Genomic DNA, 21573 nt, shown 5'->3' with positions numbered 1-21573 from the left:
TATTTGGAGATTATGGTCTTTTGAGGGGTAGGATTAAGTGTTTATTTCAGTTTGGGACAAAACTAAGCTTTTTATTCTCGCCTGAATTCGTTTTTTTCCCTTGCAAAACAGGTGAGACAATCGCTTGATGCCTAACCTTGTTAAATTTGATCACAATCTGAAAAATGAAACATTGTATTTTACACATATTTCCAAAGGTAGGTTGAGGCATTTCCAAAAGTGGCCATTTAGATTTAACCACACCATATCTGCAGAGAATAATGCCATGAGTAGGACTTCCCAGAACCTTTGGGTGAGCTATCGATTATTTTGAAATGGTCATCATAACTTTCCATTATGTGGAATGACGTATTTCAGTGACTGTTAATCAACAGTCTGACAGCACTCTGTCTAAGGGGGTGAGCAATTTTTAAGGACAAAAATGCAGGAGGAAATGAAGCATTTTCTTCTAAGGAAAACAACAATGCTAGCTTAAGATGCAGAAGAAAATGCTGCTAATTTTAAGCATAATATGAAAAACATCTAATGTTCCCTCTGGAAATTATTTCCCAACCTATTAATCATGTAACTTACAGTTAAGGAATTAAAGTGAAAAAAAACAATCTCCATGTTTGACTTTTTGCCTATGGAATGTTTACAATGTAAATTGGGTTGTGTTGTACAAAGCCCCCCAACAATTAGGTAATTCTATTAACAGGGTTCATAGACCTTTTTCACGACCAAATTAAAACACTTTTTAAGGGCTTTCAAAGCCAATTTTATCATTTCTCCAGCACCAATAACGTATTTTGCAGCCTGACAAACATATCTGCGATTTACCCAAAATCGGGAATATATTCAATAGGAAGAAATTTCGCTCAAAATAAAGTCTAGGGTATCAATGACTGCAATATGTTGCTTACAATTTAGGACTTTTTTTGGATGGTCCATAAGTCATGTAATCTTTGCACTCATTAACGCTTCATAAGGAAATGCCACAGAAACTAATGACAGCTGCCGTTAATCACAAGGGAAGTACAGTTCAGCTCTTCCTTTAAAATTTGAAGAATTCAATAATGATGATATTACTTTCATACTATTACATTCATAAGGCAACATGATCATGATTTTAATGTCACAATATTACAGTGACCTCACTTTTTGTTATGCTTCTATCCAAACAATGTTTTAGAATTCCTACCACTCGATCCTCTCGGGTCATGTTCGGCGTTCTCACGCCCGAGCCTTTCAAATTTCCCTTTGCCGCTTACCGTCTCCTGTCAGTTTCTGGAAGGTGTGGATCTTCTGTTTGGCCTGGGTCAGCTGGTCCTCCAACGATCGAAGTCTCCCTGCTGCAATGGAACCGGCCTCAGCCTGACCCTCTGGTATCCTGGTGGACCATAAAGATGAACGGTCAAAGAGAGCATGGGATATTTCATCATCTTTATTGTTTGTCATTGCGCATATAAAGAAGGACGCCTTCCAATTAAAATTAACCTCATATAGTGTAGCACTAAATGCAATGATGACTTTCTGGTTCCTTAAATTTGTGCAGTCTTCAGCACGGGCCCAAACTGTAAAGCTTAACGAGTTCCACATTATTCCTTTTCATTTCACACCCTTCTAAAAGCGATCCGATAGTGACGTTAGGGGAGAGGTTTTTGTTTTCATTCCACTTTGCTCCGTCCAGCAGGGAGGTTTTGTATTACCCACAATTTGTTAGCGAGGGGGATTACGCACAGCATATCAAATACAACGCTATCGTATTTCACAGTACTCCAGAAGAAGGTGCGGTGAACGCATGAGCCACGGGCGTGATCGTTATACGCCGCGCTAACCAAAAAGCTTTCGGGCGAACTTCAATCACAAGATCTAGTACTTGTCATACCGCTCGAGTATCTTTCGCCATCGACCAGGGGTGCAACAAAAAAATCGTTTCATTGGCAACTACTTGATTAGTCATTTAGACCCTTTATAACAGGGGTGTCAAACTCATTTTAGCTAGAGGGGCACATGCTAGAAAATAAATTCTTACAAGGACTGGACGACTAGATTAGAGAGAGAAAAACAAAGAGTGATACAGCTACAGTCACCTGATCCAGCCCCCCGGTTGCAGGTTTGACACACTGACATATTGCATATTTTACAGTCTTTAATATTATGTTTGTACAGTCGACCCCAGGCATTCCTCACCTTACGACGTTTTCACTTCTTGGCCCCACTATATAATACCTACAACAAATGATTTTGCGTGCTCAAAAATGTATCCAATTCAAACCCTGTAGTGATCATGTGTTTGGGATACATCTCAAACAAGCCAGTCTGCTATTGGTTACTGTCACGGCATCAAGAATGCCTTTGCGTCTCTTCATTCAGTTCAGAATTGTATGCACTTCATAAAGATTGCACATCTGTGATATAATACTGTACTGTATTTATTTACTATGGGTCTCAGGCTTGCAGTGATGCTAAAGGAAGAAGCAAAAATGTAACCATGTGATTATCAAAAACAAAGGCATATGAATCATTACCCTAACTAAAAGTGTATTCCCACAACCAATGATTGATCGGGACAATTATTAAGAATAAGCCGTTTAAAGCAAAAAGTCCTCTAAGGCCAAGGCAATTATTGAAAGTAAATATTTTAGTTTTGTTCCTCCAACTTTATTCTACCACATCAAGTCAAATTGGATCAATTATATGCATATATTACAGATGAGTAATATTTATTATAGGTTTCTTTTTATGCTGTACATTATATTCCTTTGAAATCCCCACCTAAAAATGGATTCATGTCATATTACAGGGAGATCTACTGGACTAACATTTACTGGTCACAATTTCGTAAATGTTATGATAATTTTGGCCACACTCCAGCGATTTGTTTTGGAATCTTTATTTATTTTCCAAAACAGTAAGGGCAAAACTGGTCACCTTATTACTAAAACTGAAGTATTTTAAATGTATATTTTCTAAGATAGCTTGTTATAATAATGTTGTTTTACACTATGAGAATTGACAAAATAAGTAACTTGTGACAGCCTTAGTATTGTCCAATACATCTATTAAAGGTTTTGACGAATCCAAAAATCAGAAGACATTAAAAGGTTGACATACAGTAAAGATCGGTGTCCCACCTGGCCTATTAAGCACTGAAGGAAACCCTGCAGTTATTTGGCTTTCAAATGAAACAAGCACTGCCATCTATTCGATATGATAAAACTAGCATTCAAGGGGTTTAGGTTCTTGATAATTCCTCAAATAAGTTAGCTGACTTACATGTATCCGTCCGATTTCAAACGATCGCAAAAGTATATAATAATATAATTTTGACAGCCAAATCCAGCCGACTTTGTTTCCACTTTGTAGCCGATGCATTCAAAGACCGACTCCAAACAAAATAAATAATGACCAAAACATTGAGTCGACAAAGGCGGGCCCACAACATGCTTTTCTTTTGAAAAGCTCCACGGGGGGTTGGAACTGTGAGAGATAGGAAATAAAACAAATAAACGATGCAGGCTGAAAATGACGCCAACTCTTTTGGGAGCCCGAACAAAGAATTTTACTGCTAACAAGTGAAACGAGAACGTGCTCACCAATCCTACCACATCAATACATGCTTACCCGTACGTGTTTTTTTTTCAACTGGCACGGTCACAGTTTGTACTTTGAACCACCACGCTGAGCTAACCTGGCGCACAACACATCAAACAAGCTCTGCGGCGGTGCGTTGCATTTGTAATGTATCGCCTTCACCCTTTTCAGGACCCCGGCAACGGCTGACGATCCAAATATGAAATCCCTTCGGACATCTTTTCAGAACTGGCGATGACGACAAAGAAACACAGATCCAGTTCAAAGCGCTAGCATGAAAAAGGATCTCCCATTCATAAAGGTACAGTGAAAGTTAGTGGCCCTCGAGAACTCTTTATCATTTTACCATATTTTAGGCGTTGAATCTAAACAACAAAAAACAATATTTACTAAGGATCAACAACATGTGGGAAACTGTCGTCCAACCAAATTGTGTCATAATGTTATATTATATTTGCAATGAAAATACTGAAAAGTAGGTGTTGGCCTCTGGTTCTTTCAGTTTTGCTAACTCCAGAATGATCCAATGTCAATCTAAATGACTAAAGTTTCCAAACAGAGTGCATCTGTGTGTCATTAAGTCTTAGTAACAGATAGTAATATGAAGATAAAAAAAAAACAAAAAAAAACTCTCGGCAGGTCTGGGATGAATTTATAGAAAAGATTTAGCAACACTAATACATCTCCCAGAGCATTGTGTGAACAAATAAATAAAAATAGAGAGTGTAAAATCACTGCAAACCTGGCTGTCCCGCTTAACGTTTGGTGCAAACAAGGAGGAAACTATTCAGAGAAGCAACTAAGAGGTCCAAGATCACATTGGATGACATTACAGGCATAGACATGGGGGACAACCTGTGCATAAAACAACTATTTGTTGTATTTTGCATGAATCTGCCCTTTCTGAAGAAAACAACCATGTAAAAAGCTTGTTCGGCTTTTCATGTGTCCCCCACTGAAGCGATGTGGGGGACACAAAAAAACGTGGAACAAGGTGCTTTAGTCAGATGAGAAAAAAATAGATGAAGTCAAATACAGAGCACGTTTACATTTTAACAAGACAACAACCTTAAAGTAAAATCTACAATGGAATGGTTTTAAACCAACATATATGTAAAAATCTGATGAATACTGTGCACAACCAACACCATCAAACCTTGTAGAAACTGTTTTGTTAGGAAGAATTGGCAAATATTTCAGTTTCGAGATGTGTAAAACATATCCATAAAGACTTGTGGTTGTACAAAGTATTAACTGAAAGGGGGGGGACAATATTTTTGAAATGCGTACTTTTTAATTGTTCACACGTTATATAGAGAATTTGGTTTATTTTCATCGATTATGCCTCAGATGTTGTCGACTCTTAGAAAATATTTTGGGGTCTTTATATGTTGAGGGCCAATACATGAGGAAGGTCGAAAAGAGCAGTTGACACCGGAGCCTTTTTTCCCCCCACAGTTTGGCTAATTGATGATTGACTAACGGTGATGTGACGCGCACAACCAGACTTGATGGATGCTCATTATTTTTTAATGTGACGAGCGGCAACCGTTCTGGAAATGTCAAATAGGCCATCAATGGCTGCTCCATTGCTAACCTGAATATATTACCTGGACCGACAATGGCTAAATCAAAAAGTAGCAAAATATTGTGGTTAATGTGTTTCAAATGATAATATTACAATTTTATTTATTAGCTTATATTACTCTTAAAGGGTCCCTGCATCATTATTAATGGTTATTACAGTATATGCCAGGACCCATCTATTAATATATATGTATATATAAATAACATATTTCATTTTTATTTTCTCAACAGTGTACACACTGCCCAGAGGCAATTTCGTTGAAGGAGGACATGGACAGCTTACTGGACTTTTATTACGTCATCGACTCCCTCCTGCATGATTGTTCATTAAAACACCGAAAGAATTTGGTTAGCACTGAAGTCTCGTTTTCCTGTAAAGGTACAGGGAATGATTCAAAATGATTTAATAATTTTATCTTTATCGTCTACACAATTTGAAATGCGCATCGGTGTGGATGAGCCTCCCGCAATTTTCTTTCCTCACGTGGTTAGTCTGTGCTATGCCATACTCATCGTATTTTAACCCATGTATTCGGTGCTTAAGGTTGTTGGTCTGGGTTGAAGGTTTTTTTATTTTTTTTAATTGACTGTAAGGGATTTTACAAATTACAGTTATTGAATGCAATGAAGATTTTTCACAGAGGCTGAAGTTCGAGGACAGGTCGCGCTGTTCCAAGTATGGAGTGTTTTGGCTTGGAAATTTTGATAGCAGGTTGCTGACAAGGGAATTAGGCCTTGTTTTGAGCTGATATGAGTTTCCTTTAGACATGGCGGCGCCTCTCGGTGAGGAGGCGGTGAAGTTGGCACCTGACCCGCCCATGGGGGGTGGCCGATGCCTCGATGAAGACTCATTAGACTAATTCGACAATAATTCGTCTAAATTCGATGGAATTCACTTAAATACTTTAAGAAAATACATCCGCCCCCGTATGAAAATGCCGGCTATCTTTGTTCATTTTCCCATTAAGAAAAGAGCATGCATTGTTAGAAGAATGAAGTCTGTTTGGTTAAGGGAATCAGATAACTAATTCGAATAATTTGGTAAACACTACATTTGTAATGTAGTTTTTTCCCTAACAGGGTAAAGGAGAAGATTGTATTGTCTTATTGTAGACTGAATGTTTTTATACAGGCCTTTTAAGTTCGCAATCTATTTACTGAAAAGTTATTTTTTAATTAGTTTCAGAAATTAGATCACATTTCTAATAAAGTTGGCCTCATTTTTTTTACAACTAAAAATGTTACTCTTCACTTCTTTTTTTATTTATAACTAGTGATGCCTCATTTTTTTCCTGTATTAATCCAATACCGATTCTAATACTGGTTAAAATGGTTGATTAGGAGCCGACACAATACTGAAAAATTCTTCCTCCGACGTGAACCCTTTCGTAACGTTTCAAAAAGGACCCGTGATAGGCAAAATCAGTGAAGTAGAGGCCTTTACTACATGCAGCAATAATATACTTTTGTCTGATGGAAGGTTTTTTTTTTCTCGATATTAAGTATTTTAGAGAATTTAGCATCAATTTGGCAAGCTGTTTTTGTACGCGTACATATTAAACGGCGATGTGATCGACAGACTGTTTAGCTAATCAGTGAAGTAGCGAGACTATTACTGCTGCATTTCCCTGTTTGAACAATTGTACCCGAAAAATCAGTTTAGTAACCATACTAATATCCGTGAACTCACAATAAAGAAATAGCTCCTGCCGCTGGGGCAAATACTAAAGATACATTTTCGAACAAAGCAGTCGGCGTGCTTTCGCCCTTTACGGGCCCGGCAGGCAAATGTAAGTTTTCAGGTTTAACTACAGTGTCTGTTTTTACTAGATTATATCCCAAACGCACCCCTGGTGAACTGTAAGTATTTATTAACAGCCTCAGTGGAAATCCTGCCCCCTCATATTGCAACAGTCTTGTCCGAGACTTATTCCTATTTTCCGCGACCCTGAAAAGTTCCGTTTCCAGTAGGCGGCGAATTATTTGGCATTTGCGAGTCGTGACTCAGCACTCGGCTTCTGTAGCCCAATGATAAAGCTCTGAGAACAACGGTAAAGCCAAGAACAAACTGAAAAAAACTGCATGCCTTCCCTCTACAAGAAACGGATAGAATAAATGGAAGGTGTGAAAATACACGGGGACATTGGAGAGGCTGCAAAGGGCATGCTAATAAGTCATCAAGGCATGCAAACTCAATTTGCTCCCCGAGTGACAAACCTCAGCCACCGGCGGGCATGAGGACGACGCCAGAAAGTTGCCAGCTTCTGACCTACCACAAAAAGTCACTTTCGGAAAATACTGTATGACCTTTCCGCTTAATGGGATGGAATTTCTTTAAAACCATTTACGGCGTTTTCCCCACAACTAATAATTACACATGCCCAAAAGCTATGTCTGTAGAGTTACATCTCTAACATACTTGTCTCTCATTGGTCCACATCATATACAATGTCAAAACAGCTTTTAATAATAAAACTCGCCTATTGGCTGAACTACCTCCCACAATGCCTCTTCATTCTGTCCATGATCTAGACTGCATCATAAAAACTTCCCGACTTAGCAATACAATACTATATTCAATTTCTTCAGTACTATTAAAAAAAAGTTTCATACACCTTTTTTGTAGCCAAGTTAAAGCATTTGTCAAGCACTTTGAAGGTCAAATCTTCAAAGGAATAAATCCAAAGCCGATCGAAAGAAGGATTTTTTTTGTTGGCTTGTATAACTAAAATAAAGTCGCTATCTTGCTGCTAGCACATACATTGTGCAATTTTTATCTGTTCCTATTTTGGATCTACGATCTTTTTGTGTCATTTGGCTGCTATAAACTGACATGAATTCTGTCATTCTGCTTCAACAATGCACGCGCAGCTTGCCTATGTCACACTTGATTACAAACACGGAAAGTTATCTATCGGTGCTGGGTAATAACTGAGTAAAATACTGAAGACAAAAAAAATAAAGTACTGTATGTATAAAAAGCAGAAAAATGAGCCAAAATTTGGACTCATTTTAATCATATTGTTTGCTTGGATGTGAATTTAAATTGACTGCTGATCTTTTGTTTTAATTTAATTTATACTGTATTGCATATTTTTCAGTGTATCTGTGTCTAAATTGTTTGAAATTGTAAATATATATATATATATATATATATATATATATACATATATATAATTTGCATGTATATTTTTTATTGGTGGCACTAAAGAGTTAATGTTTTCAAATATTTTATTTTCATGAATTTTGTGGTGTTTGACTTTAAATCTGTACAGTATGTAAAATGCTAAAATTGTTTTTCTATTGATCTGTGAATATTTTATTTTATATTTCATTCATGTTTTGGAGACCCCCTGTAAAACGAATAATTATTAAATAATTTGGTGGACAACGTTTCATTATTATTGACAATATATCATGTAAAAAAAAAAATCAGAGGAGGTGTTTGGTAACCATCGTCCTCATGTGCCGAGCCAAAAAGCCACCTTTCTAAATAGAGCTTTTCACTTGGTTGTGACCAGTAGAGGGCAGTGACGCTTAACATGATAACTCCATAAAGATCACCTACCAGAGCATGCGTGACAGCATCATTTTCACACCCTGATCCCTTTCTTTTTCCTAATTTATTGCATAGTCAATAGACTGTCAAGATACATGGCAACAATTTCAAGCACTTTTGTGCAGGCTTGCGGAGTAACGGAACACATGGAACGGCAAAAATGATGTTGGCAAGCTGTTTGTATTTATTTTCATTTTGTTTCTGTCGCATTTTATGTTAGTTTTGCCGGAGATCAAAGAGATCAAAGCCAGGAGAGAAATCTTACCACGTGTTGTGAGTCATAATTTTATTCATATTTAGTTTCTTTTGTCTTTTATTAGTATATTTGGTATTTGAGTAATCCAAAAGTAATTGAAAGTAATCCAGTTAAAGTAACCCTACCCAACCCTGATTATTTGAATGTTTTTGTCTGGGGTTCGGAACACATAGGCCAAAAATTACCATAGCTCCCAGGGATGATACTACCTTGGTTCCCACTCTTGGCAAAAGTCGACTAATGATAACAGATCGCAACCAAAAAAGTGCTGTTCATTTTAGACGGGCCAAAATGGCACCCTTCACCCCCCAAAAAATGCAGTCCACCAGCCTTTACTCTCAGCAATAGTCGACCGGAGATAAAGGATTGTGGCCACAAATGTGCATTTCAACAGCAAGCCGCTCGCAGCAAAATGGGACCGGTGCCATTGTATCACAGCAGTTCATTTTAGGCAGAAATACAGTAACTGACAAAAAAAGTGTGCCCTACTGGTTCCAGCTTGCCAATCATGAATTGCGACCGCACAAGTGCAGCTCACTCTTTGCTGAAGCCACCAGGTCCGAAAAACATGCACGCTGCTGGCCCTCCCACTCGAATATTTTTCAACTCTATATACAACTGAGGACGCAGGGATCACAACATTCTCCCATCATATTAAATTGAAGTGCAATTCTCGTTTCTGGAGTAGCACACCCCGACGACATCAGGTGGCCTACATTTCTTTGGATGTAACTTCCCGTGGGGAAGGGAGCCACATGAAAGACTGTTGACCAAGGTTGAGGAAGTAGGCCAATGGCGAAGCACAAACACTCAAAATACACGGCGGCAGTTTAACATCAACAGCCTGCCCGAATCGTCCCAGATGGCATCTCTAGAGGACCGAGGAACATCTGCCGAGGCACAGTGGTACCCGTCTCCTGCGGAACTCGGGACGAGACGGAATACTTGGATTATCAGGACAGGCGACTGGGAATGGAATTGTCAAAATACCCGCACCCTTTACTTTGGGGTCATAAAGGGGCCACAAGCAAACCCAGTGCGGAAAATTGAGAGACAGCCTTCACTTGTGGTGATTAAATAACGGACACACCTTATCCCGTGTGTCTGCAACCCCTTATCAAGCAGAGAACTACTTTTTGTTATTAATTAGCTCACAGAGCACCCGGTTTGATATGCAGTTCTAACACGGTATTACTGTTTTTACTATGTTATACAAGGTAAATTATTGGAGGTAGGGTTAAATGGACTTAGTAAACCACTAAAAATACCATTTTACTACAAAATCTCAACCCTGAGCCCAACTTGACCCAAGTTTAGGTTGGACTGACTGCGCCTAAAATGTCAATCATTATGTTGGGGTTTGGGCCAGGCCTCTCGTTGTCTTTTTTTTCCCAGCCACCCGTCATTGTCCTTTGTTTCTTTTTTGTACTGCCACTTTATTTTTCCATTAGGTATTTTTTACACAATTTTTACATTATTTGTCACCATGTTATTATCAGCTTGTAATTATTAAAAGTGAAACCACGAAACATCATGCCGATCATCAAAGTCCTAGAAAATCACAATGAGCCTATGATATTTTCCAATGACGACACAGGTGGTCTTTGGGGAGTAACCCGGAGCCTGTGGGCACTACGCTGGAGACCCCTTGTTTAGTGCCTCCTAGTGGAGGTAAAAAGACTTCGTAAGAAAAGACAAACAGAACAAGAAGAAAAAGAAGAATTTGCTTTCCAATCAAAACCATCAAAAACGATCCGATTGGTTAAATACAATTTCGTGCTTGGAAGATAATTTACGATACGGTGGTGATGAGACTGTCGCACATTTAGAGGTTCCTTACAACGTCGCGTCTTGAAGCACCCGATATCTGAACCCCCCAGTGGAACCCATTCTCCACGTCCCATTTTCACGCTAAGGTACTTTCCGAAGGCCACTTTGACACAAGGCACAATGCAGGAAGTGGTTGATCTTGGTCAAGATTCTCTTTTTAGTGGGGCGGGCGGGAAGACCTTACGCAAGACTAGATAGCTCCTGTGGTCCTTCGCTATTAGCGGAGGTCAAACACTTAAGCTACATAATTGATGAGACAGAAAAAGATAGACAAAGTGGAAGAAAGAGAGAAAGAACAAGGGAGAGAGAAAGACAGTAAGTTTGAACAAGAGAAAAATGAAAAATAGAACAAAATGGAGAAAAAGAAGGAGGCAAAAGAAAGAGAAGAGAAATAAAGAAAAATATATAGAGAGGGAGAGGAGAGAGACAAAGAGAGCAATAGAGAAGAAAAACAAAAAAGGAGTGAGGTTGAATAAGAGAAAAATGAAAAAGAAATAAAAGAGAAAAATTCAGAAAAAAGACGATGAGGGGGAGAAAGAAACACGGGGAAAATGAAAACGGGAAAGAGAGAGAGTGTGATAGAAAAAGAATGGAGGAAAAAAGGACAAAAAGAGAAAGAGAGCAAGGGAGAAATATAGAAAGAGAAAGAAAATGAAGTGAAATAGAGAGAAGAAAAAAAGCGAGCGAGGGTGCACAAAAGAGAAAGAATGAAAGAGAAAATGAAAAAGGGAAAGAAAAATGAATGAACATAGAGAAAAAGGAAGAAAGAGAAGAGATGAATGAAAGAGAAGAATAAGGAGAAAAAAAGAGTGAGGGAGAAAAGAAAAACAGAAACTCTCACACATTCAGACTGCGTGTAATCAGTTTCCTTAGAACGTCACGTCTTGAAGCACCCGGCATCCGAACCCCCCATTCTAGACGTCCCATTTTCACGCTAAGGTACTTTCCGAAGGCCATTTTGACACGAGGCACAATGGAGGATGTGGTTGACCTTGGTCAAATTTTGAAGATTTTCTTTTTAGTGTGGCAGGCAGACCTCACGCAAGACTAGCTAGCTCCTGTGATCCTTCGCTATTAGCGGAGGTCAAACACTCAAGCGGCATCATTGATGAGTCAAACGTTTTCCGCATTAAGAAGACAATGCCGCTGAAGCGTGAAAAAAAAAAAAGATATTCTATATTGCTCTTTTGCGGTGAGGAGCTTACGAAAACGCAAGTCATTTCAGTTTTACTGATTTTGCTCTCCTGCAGCAAAAGGGACTTCTCAAGGACGGCACGTGAGTACTATGTCCTGCAAAATACTGGATTTCCAAATCCCTAAAATAGGAGGATTAAAGCTACTCAAGTTGTACTTTCTCACCCTCATGTCACTCTTGTTGTTGACCTACCGTTTGGGTAAATGGGTCGTCTTTCTTTCATGTTTTGCTCAGTTAGAGCAAGTGTCGCTGCATTTTAGGTCATCGTTTGGTCATCATGGCACGCTTGTTGCGATTCTGTCAACATGCGATATAGTTTCTTAAATACTCCTACTTTCATGTTTTGTCCTGTATAATGTAGTTATTCTCTCCACATACATGTTCTCTGAATCCTTTTCTTCACGCTTTGTTTCGTTTGAACGAGTCGGTTTTCTAAGAGATACTGTGCCGTCTTTCTTTCATGTTTTGTTCGGTGTGCACTAGTGTTTAATATACCTTGGATCCTCTTACTTTTAGGTTTTGTTCAGTTTGAATCAGTTGGGATTTTAACATATCCTCCGTTGACTTCCTTTCATGGTTGGTTTCATTTGAGCTGGTTTGTGGTCCAACACACCCTGCACCTTCGCCTTTCATGTTCTGTTTAGTGTTTTGACATGGTGTAGCAGGTTGAATTTAAGTGACAGTGTCTGCCATCTAGTTTTTGATGTTGGTATCCAAATTAAAACTAGCTTCTTAAAGGACTATCCTTTAATAAGACAATGAAACATTTAAGAAATGGTATTTAATTTGGCCTTTTTGTATTATTGTTTTATTTTAATAAGAATAATCCCCAAATTGTAAAATAAAACGACTATCCAATATGAGCAAGATTGTGCCATATTCGGGCATTAACATTTAATTGGAAAGATGAGTATTTTTCTTTTTATACCGTGTATAAAATCTAAAACATTTGTCTTTTTACAGATTTGAACTTCATCTCCCCCTCTGTTTAATTGCAATATAGCTTATCTGGCTGATTATTTCATTTTTAGTGCCATAAAATTCCCCAAAATATTTTTGCCCCTTTCATTTTTACATTGTTAGGATATACAGAAGCCCCCCTACTTAGGACTATTCGACTTACGAAAAACGGTAGACGCGAATATTTTTTTCGGGATGTCGAAAAATATCCGTACATGTCCGTAGGTTAGATTTTGTATTGTGTTCACCTTTTTCTGAGTACAGAACATTACTGTAGTGCTTCTTTCCGCCGCTGTGAGAGGTCACCCAGCATCCACAATGAAAAATAAATCTGGCTTCTACTACCTAGTTCGTGCATCCATTTAATATGGTTGGTGTAAAGGGCAAAGAAGAGGCGAGCCATTTCTTTTGAAATAAAAGTGGAATAAGAAAGCTTGATGCGGTTGAGAAAATGGTTGGATCTCTTTTTTTCTGCTACTTTTTACCACAGAGGAGAAATTCTTAAAGCTCATATTCCAAAAGTAAGTTAAACTCGACTTTATCTTTATAGAGCATATTATTTTATGAAATGTTCATTTTCTAGTACAAAACAATACAGGTTACTTATACAAACCTTAAATATACAGATACAGCACTAAAGCAACTTATGAACAAATTCAACTTACGAACAATCTCGCTCCTAACTACCGCAGTGTCTCTAGTTTAGTATTTATTCATGTCCGGCAAGTAAAAGCTGCGCGGTTTTACGGTAGTATATTACCGTATTTCTGCAGTGATCGCCCAGTTGAAAAATAGCATTGTCCCCAATGGCGACATCGGATGCTACGGGAATCCAACCCGGGTTGAGCGTCAAACACGAATTTGAGAATCATAAATGTCAATGGCCTGCATTTATATAGCCTATATAGACCTCTCAAAGCGCTTTACAATGTGCTTCACACTCACCCATTCACACACTCACTCACACACCAATTGGGAGTCAGCCATGCAAGGCAACCACTTGCTTGTAGGGGGCATGAGGGATTCAGGACACTTCAACATATATCACGGAGGAGCCGGGAATCGAACCTGCGACCTCTTGATCCCAAGACGAGCACTCTACCTCCTGAGATAATGCTTTACTTTTAACTGTACTGAAGCATACCACCACTAAGATCCCCTTTTAGACCCCCGAGCACTTTAAGCGCGTGTGTCGAGGCGGAAAGTGTTGTCATCTTTTGCCCGGACGGTTCATCGCTTGTCCGTCTGACTGTATTGTCTGCGTCACCGCCGCCAGCCTCTCGGCCCCTCCGCCGGAATGCCGATCGGGACCCCGTCGCTCAGCCCGGCTGCACCCTTCGCTCTTAGCCGTGTCTCGCCGTCTGGGGTGAGTGTCGGCCGCAGGGACGGACCGCGGCCTAAAAGATGGAGAACGCTTGGCCCCCCTTCTCAAGTCTCATTACCGCTACTGCCTCTTTGGGAGGCCGGTCCCGCAAACTCGCTAACCCAAAGCCAGGAAGTTGATACCAATCGGAACCATCAGACGGCAGTCTCATATAGTATTCCCTCGGTTTTCGATAACCATTTGTATTTACTTATGAAGTGCCGTAAGCGTACGTTCACCTCATTGTCAGAAAGTGTCGCTTATTTGTAATCATACCATATTTGTAAAGCTAAATGATTCTCTCATTACAAAAAAATAAATAAGAATTTTACCCTATTGTCAGAAAATGCCGCTTATATTTGTTTTTGTTTCTAAATTTATATTTTTTTACTTCAATTAGTAACAAAAGTACAGTCATACCCCCCCATAAAATAATCGTATTACCCAATTGTCTGAAAATGTCACTCGCTTGAGTTTCTTCTCTCTCATTGGACGATATTTTTACTGAAATTTACAACTAAAGTATACAGTCATTGCGAAAAAATATCACAATTTTACTCCATTGTCACAAAATGTTGCTTATTTTAGATTCATCCCAATTTCATGATGTTTTATATTACATTTAAATACTGTCGGAAAAAATGAGAAAATCATACGCCATTGTCAGAAAATGTTGCTCGTTTTATTTTTAATTCAACAATATTTTTACTGACATCTTCAACTCTATACATATACATTTTTTTCTCTCTTCAAACAGATTTGGTATGATTTTGCTTATTTATGTATTTTTTTCTTACTTCTTGAAGTGACAGTGTGTATTATTTGACCACTAGATGCACATTTGGATTTATCACTCAATGAACATTTTATTTTTATTTTGCGAGACATTTTTTTTAAGATGAGCAAAATGCTACAAAGTTTATTTTAAGTATGATTCTTATCATTTTAGTACATGTTCTTATTTCCTTCTTCTGTTCTAGCGTTTAATAAAATGTTTTGGGTGTAGGCGAGTAAACTGTAAAAATCCGCCTTTGGCACTGAATAAGTTAAGTGAATTTCCGCAAAGTAAGAACTATATATATCCTATAATCCCTAGTTAATCGCAGTTAATGGTACCAGAACCCCCCGTGAAGTCGCCTGCCCCGTTTTTATCATGCGCTCTGCAAGCCCCCGCTTACAGCAATAGTCGATTAGGGATAAAAGGGTGCTGTTCACTTCATGTGGAAAGAAGGGAAAAGAGAGCCGCCATGCATGACACAAATTTGCGCTCTCGGCCTACACTCTCAGCAATAGTCAACAGGGGATAATAGATAACGGCTAAAACAGGGCATTTCATTTTAGGCGAGCCAGAATGGCAGACCTCCAGGCAAAAGGACCTTCTGCTCAATAGAGGATACTGAATCGCCGCAGCACAAGTGCCACGATAACTCCCTTTCGCGTACCGATCTGAAAAAAAAGCACCCTGCCAGCCCCTGCTCTCAGCAATAGGCAACCGGGAATCATGGAATGGAACCACAATCCTGCATTTCATTGTAGGCAAGCCAGAACGGCACATCTCCCTACTAAAGTGCCTTCAGTTCGATAGCGGAGGATAATGAATCGCAGCTACACAATTACCACAATGGTAGACTTCAGTGACACGGGCTGGGAAAAAAGTGCTCTGCCCGCCCTTGCTCTCAACATAACTTACCGGGGATAATAGCTTGTGGCCGCACAAATGCATTTTACCTTTTGGTGGACTGACAAAGAGCCACGACGCCCAACAAAAATATATTCCGTCAGCCCCTGCCCGCAGCAATATGCATCTGTAGATATTAGATCGTTGCTGCACTCGTGCAGTTCCCCTTTTGATTGACATTAATTGGGGCTTGTGGAGTACTTTGATACATTTTGTGATTAAAGGCTATACAAATAACTGACTTGACCTGACAGACTGGCAAGAACGAGCCTCCAGGTCTGACAAAAATGTCTTCTGCCACCCCAGCTCTCAGCAATATGCTATCGAGGATAACGGATAAGGGCCGCATGAGTGCAGTTCAGTTTTTTTGCGGACAAAACAGCATAAAAGAGCCAGAGTTTTGTCAAGGCCTACTTAAAACAATATATGATTGGGGATACTTGATTGCGGCCGCACAGGTGCCGTTCACTTATGGTGTAACGCATTTAATCTTTTTTGAGCATCCAATATATTTTTATGCTGCAAAGCACTCGTTTTTCATAGGACAAAGATGAGCTACTCTTAACTCTAGCTTGCGCGGTTAAAAAAAAAGCATGTTTGTTAATTTCAATTTTATTTTCTGGATCAGATTGCAAAAATGTTGTATCCATCCATATCTATTGTAATATGATTCTGGCAAGTCAAAAACAAGCACACCTTGTTAACAGGTGGGACACTGCTTATGGAGCTCACTTTTGAAGCTATTTTGATTTTGATGAGGGACATGAGTGAGATATTCTATTTAATGTCCAAAGTTAAATGTGGAAACTATGTCTATTCTTGTCTTGACATTGCTCGTGTCTGCCAGAAATTAATAACCGATCAATAATCCCTACAAATGAGCTTGAATGAAAATGATCTTAAAGTTTTTTTCTGCCCAATAGGAAATAAACTCAAAACCAATTTGAAGCATAATTCATTCCCCAAACAGCGGGAGGACAGTCTCACAAAGTAGCAAGCCACTCCATTAATGTAAGTTTTATGGATCTGAATTTCAATGAAACAACTGAGCGTGGCATGTCACAGCGCAGAAAGGTTTTTTAATAACGTAAGTCAGCGGGATCCTCTTTTAAAGAGCGTCTGGATTTGTTGACACCGACATATTTCCGGTCCGAACCCGGAGGACACGGCGGCCGGCGAACTGGGTCAGACGTGGGCTGAGCTAGTCGATCGGGGTAGCTGGTAAGTTATTCCTAAGTCGGTGTGTCCGTGACGAAGGTCCGCGAGAGGCATTCTGGACGGGCGCCAAGTCTCCGTCAGCAGTTTGGTGCCCAAGTCATGCAGATGAGACGGAGGAGATAACGGCACCAGGCGCTAGATACGGATGACGGGCAGTGCAATAATGCTCGCGCTGTGTCTATTAGGACTGTAATTTAAGGATAATGGGCGCTCCTGGATGAGGTGCGGGAGGAGGTCAGGAAAGGCTTTCTATTACTTGTCGGGCGAATGCACAGCGAATGAGACGGAGGCACGTAATAGCGCTCTTACCTCCGACGCAATCGAGGCAAAGGTCTGATTCTTGGACGTCTCTGAACGTTTTTTCTCGGGCGATTATTCGGTAATGTCTGGAAAGCTGACGGCAGGGTTTTTATAATAGAATTAAAACAAGATAAATCATTTAAAAACTTTGGTTTTTGCACTGGTGAACAAAGCGGAGCACAAGTCAAGTCTGCGGGTTCCAAATACAAATCTATTCTCAAAATCGGGTATTTCTTTGACCTACGAGTCAAATCAAAATCCCAGTCTCGTTTAATTCAAGTATAGTCTTTAGACACAAGTCTGAGTTGAAATCGGGATTTTGGGTCTCAAGTCTTTGAGCAATAAGTCCAAGTCAAATCCAAGTTTTTAGGGATCAGCTGTAATGTATTTGAAAAATCTAAGTCGAGATTCCAAGTCAAAGTCAAATGTCAAGTCCTTGCGCCTCAACTCCATGTCTTTCCGTTAAAAGTCCAAGTCTAGTATCAAGTTTTTGTGCCACAAAGCAAATTCCCAGGTTGTTAGGTTTCAGTTCTAATGTCTTTGATCAATAATTCTAAGTCAGAAACTAAAGTTCATCAACTCCAAACTATATCGACACCTTAAGACAGAATTTTTTGAGCAAAGGCACATTTTTATTGAAAGAAATTCCACTGCACACCCAGAGTTGGTGCCTTTGCATCCCCGGTAAAATTAAACCCACCTAAAGATAGCTTTTACTAGTCTGCACAGGCACACAAATTGGATAATTTCCCATGACACGGCATGCTAATTTATCACTGTGCTTTATTACAGTGGTTGAGAAAACCCTGCCTTAAGGTTCAAAGTCAAGTATCAAGTCTTTCAGCCCCAAGTCCAAGTAAATCAAAGTTTTTAGGTTAGGGATTTAATTCAAGTCTTTGGCCTCAAGTTATATCTAAATCTTTGCAAGTCCAAGCCTTAAGTTAAACGTTTCATTTTAATCTTAAGTCCATAGCCCCCCAAGTCAAATCTAAATCTTTGGTTACAAGTCACAAGTCAAACTAAATTCCAAGTCCTTAATTTACAAGATTGATAAATGTTTAGATTCTTTTAGTCAAGCCAAATCTTTGGTTACAGGTCGAGGTTTTAAGTTCCGGGTCTGAAGTCTTTTACCCATAAGTCCAAGTCAAATACATGTCTTTAGGTAACAAGTCCAAGTCAAGTATCAAGTCTTTGAGCCACAAGCTTTTTTGAACTATGGCCAAAAAGTTAAACCTTAGTTTAATAAGTCTAGGAAACTACACTGCCACAAACATTTCCCCTAACCTTATCCAACGACTGACTCACAATCAATCACATCAGCCCCTTTTCCTTTCCCTTTTTCTTAATTTCGGTTCTACTGTAAGTATTGCACTACATAGAACACCCTGATTGGCACACAAGAGCAGAGGCACACCAGGGCTCATGGACAAACATTTTCTTCATCTACAGAAAGTAACCAAACTCCCCAGCTGTATAATAAAGATTTAAACCCCAATGTGTTCATTTGTAATCAAAAGATTAATAATGCACCTATGTGTGTCATCATGATTGATTTATTCAATGATAATTTCAGTTTCATTTCATTGCATGACTGAAATTTGGCTTTTATCCAATCTGTATATTGGAGAACGTTATAAAAAAAGCGTCCACACGGGACATATCTCTGCTGACCGATGATCTCATTGGCATTTAAAAGGAAAGGTGCGAACGCCTATTTTTCCTCTCTTTTCTTCCCTCTTGCTTCCAGAACATTCTGACATGCTATGAAGTAATTCCTGATTGTTTGAAATGTGTTGATAATCCTAAAATTGGGCATATTGATCAGTACATTCAAACGCCAGAGAATCCCTTGCCCCCCCTCCCCTCTTTACCACTGCGAGTTATGTTGTCAGCAATATCTTTTGTTTATTGATTTGATTTCCTTGCCATGCAAGTAAATAGGGGTTTGTTTAGAATCCAACCATGTTGCATTATTTATTTTGTTGTGTCCAATAGTTTCGTTTGGATTGATCAATCAATATCAATGAACCACAAAATTGATAATTTAAAAGCTAAAATACAATGTTTGAAAGATTGCTTCCTTTAGAACAGGGGTGTCAAACTCATTTGAACTCGGGGGGATACATTCTGTCGGGGGCCGGACTAGTAGATTAAAGAGAAAAAAATAAGAGAAAGACGAAGGGAAAATGAGAGAGGGCGGGACAAAGAAAAAAAAAAAGGGAGAGAGCGTGAGAAACAAAAGAGATAAAAAGAGAAGTTGTGAGAGGGGGAAAGAAAGAAATCCAAAGAGAAATAGAAAAACAGAAGGAGAGAAATGAAAGAGTGAAGGGTATGAAGAGAGAAAGAGAAAATAGAGAAAATGAAAAAAGGAAGTTAGAGCAAAAGAAGTTAAAAGACACAGAGAGAAAGAGACAAAGAGCAACAAAGAAAGAGAAAAAGAGAGACACAGAGAGTGAAAGAGACAGAGACAGAGTGGGAGAAAAGGGGTGGAAAAGAGAGAGAAAGAGAAAGAGAGAAATAAATACAAGTACAGTGTCTTTGTGAGAGGGACCTGGCTTTGGCAACATCAAGTTGACATTTCAACCCGCAGCTTGTTTTTCTCTTGCGTGTTGTCTCGCGGGCCGGATTCAATCCCTTAGCAGGCCTGATCTGGCCCGCGGGCCGCCTGTTTGACACATTTGCTTTAGAATAATGAGAAATTTCTGGGGACTAATTCTGGTGGGGAAACTTGAGCACCACCGGCTGGTTAACTGCGTAACCACCGAATTAGATTCCGAACCAAATAAATATAATTTGAAGCAATTCTACCTATATAAAACATTTGCTAAAGGAATCTAGGAAACTTCAGTCTTGAGTCAACAATCCTTACTAGAATAAAAAGGTTTCTCCTATGATACATTAAGTAAAAGAGAAAAACTGACTAGCCCAACTCAGAGCCAAGTAAAGGAAAGCCGAGCTGAGCTTACAGGATACTGTGCCGAGGAAAAAAAAACAGCATTTCAGACTAAGGATATAAGACGAGCAGACTCACGGAGCTCAAGGTGGTTGTCTGCGATTTGGGACGGATTTGCTGCATCCTGCTACAGAACTTTCATGGGACTCCGGAACTCAAATGCAACTCATTCACTGCCGGACTCCTACAGTTGCAAATGGAAGTTCGACGTATATAAAGGTTTGTTTGTAAAATAAATGCAAATTTGAGGCTCGCCTGGAAGGAGCTCGCATAATTATCCGCCACCTTGCTGCTATGGGTACCTCAAAAACAAAAACATTGAGGAAAAAAAATGGTGCCATTTGTTTCTATCCATTTTCAGTTGCATTATAAAATACCACAAACTCCAGTGGTCAAATATTACACAGTGTCCCTTTAAGATTTTATAAATGATTTTTTTTTTGGGGGGGTGAAAAATAAAAAATAATGTGTACTTATTTTATATTCTTGTAAACTGGTGTTACAGTTTATCCTGACACAATCTAGATGGGGAGGGAGTGACAGATGAATTAGCATCCTTTAAAGATACAGCTGCAGACATCCAAGTGCAAGAGAGCGCCACCTTCTGGGGACGGTCACATGATGCCGGCCCCTGTAATAATTGCATATGCTTTCTGTTCTTTAGATTATGACCGATTACAACAGCATGTTGGTGAAATTTGTCCAGGAATTCCAAATTAGAATTAAAAGCCAATTTTTAAGAACTCCAATTTTTGAATGTCACATACTGTAATTCATTGTTAATAACAGTTGATAGGGACCATAACCCCCCGCATGATGCGAGAATCTTCAAAATATCCCACCTCCACTTTTAACGTTGATTAGGGATAACGGATTGCGTCCGCACGGGTCCTGTTTTTTTTTATGGTAGGGCCACAAGGGCATGCTTAGCAGTCCAAACAAAAAAAAAAAACATGCGCTTATCATTAGTAGAACGGCGATAAGGGACTACTGGCCAAACTGGCACATTTCAGCAGTCTAAACGTAAAAAAAGCTCTCTGTGGACCCATGCTGTTCATTGTAGGCTTAAAGAACAGAAAATAAAAATGGATTGCAGCT

General features: G+C 39.3%; 1 protein-coding gene and 1 long non-coding RNA gene across 6 annotated transcripts in view; one reads left to right on the top strand and one right to left on the bottom strand.

Annotated features, from left to right (window-relative positions):
* The window catches only part of LOC148346132 (uncharacterized), a 95740-nt gene extending 87470 nt beyond the window's left edge, over positions 1 to 8270 (top strand). The window contains exons 5-6 of one of the 2 annotated variants that reach the window (XR_015848240.1): positions 3748 to 3877; positions 5395 to 8270. This is a non-coding gene — a long non-coding RNA (uncharacterized LOC148346132). Of the gene's footprint in view, positions 1 to 3747; positions 3889 to 5394 lie in introns of both variants that reach the window. The other variant, XR_015848239.1, reaches the window with a different exon arrangement.
* The window catches only part of fut8b (fucosyltransferase 8b (alpha (1,6) fucosyltransferase)), a 435447-nt gene that overhangs the window by 50238 nt on the left and 363636 nt on the right, over positions 1 to 21573 (bottom strand). For all 4 annotated transcript variants that reach the window (XM_088324688.1, XM_088324686.1, XM_088324685.1 and 1 more), the window contains one exon: positions 1251 to 1369. In XM_088324688.1, the coding sequence (XP_088180814.1) occupies positions 1251 to 1369 (119 nt within the window). The remainder of the gene's footprint in view (positions 1 to 1250; positions 1370 to 21573) is intronic.

Source organism: Urocampus carinirostris, chromosome 20 (genome assembly GCF_059441175.1).
Source record: "Urocampus carinirostris isolate Australia breed hairy pipefish chromosome 20, RoL_Ucar_1.0, whole genome shotgun sequence".
In the NCBI taxonomy this organism is placed as follows: domain Eukaryota; kingdom Metazoa; phylum Chordata; class Actinopteri; order Syngnathiformes; family Syngnathidae; genus Urocampus; species Urocampus carinirostris.
Note: the sequence above shows the minus strand (reverse complement) of the source record. Positions and strands in the feature narration are given on the sequence as shown.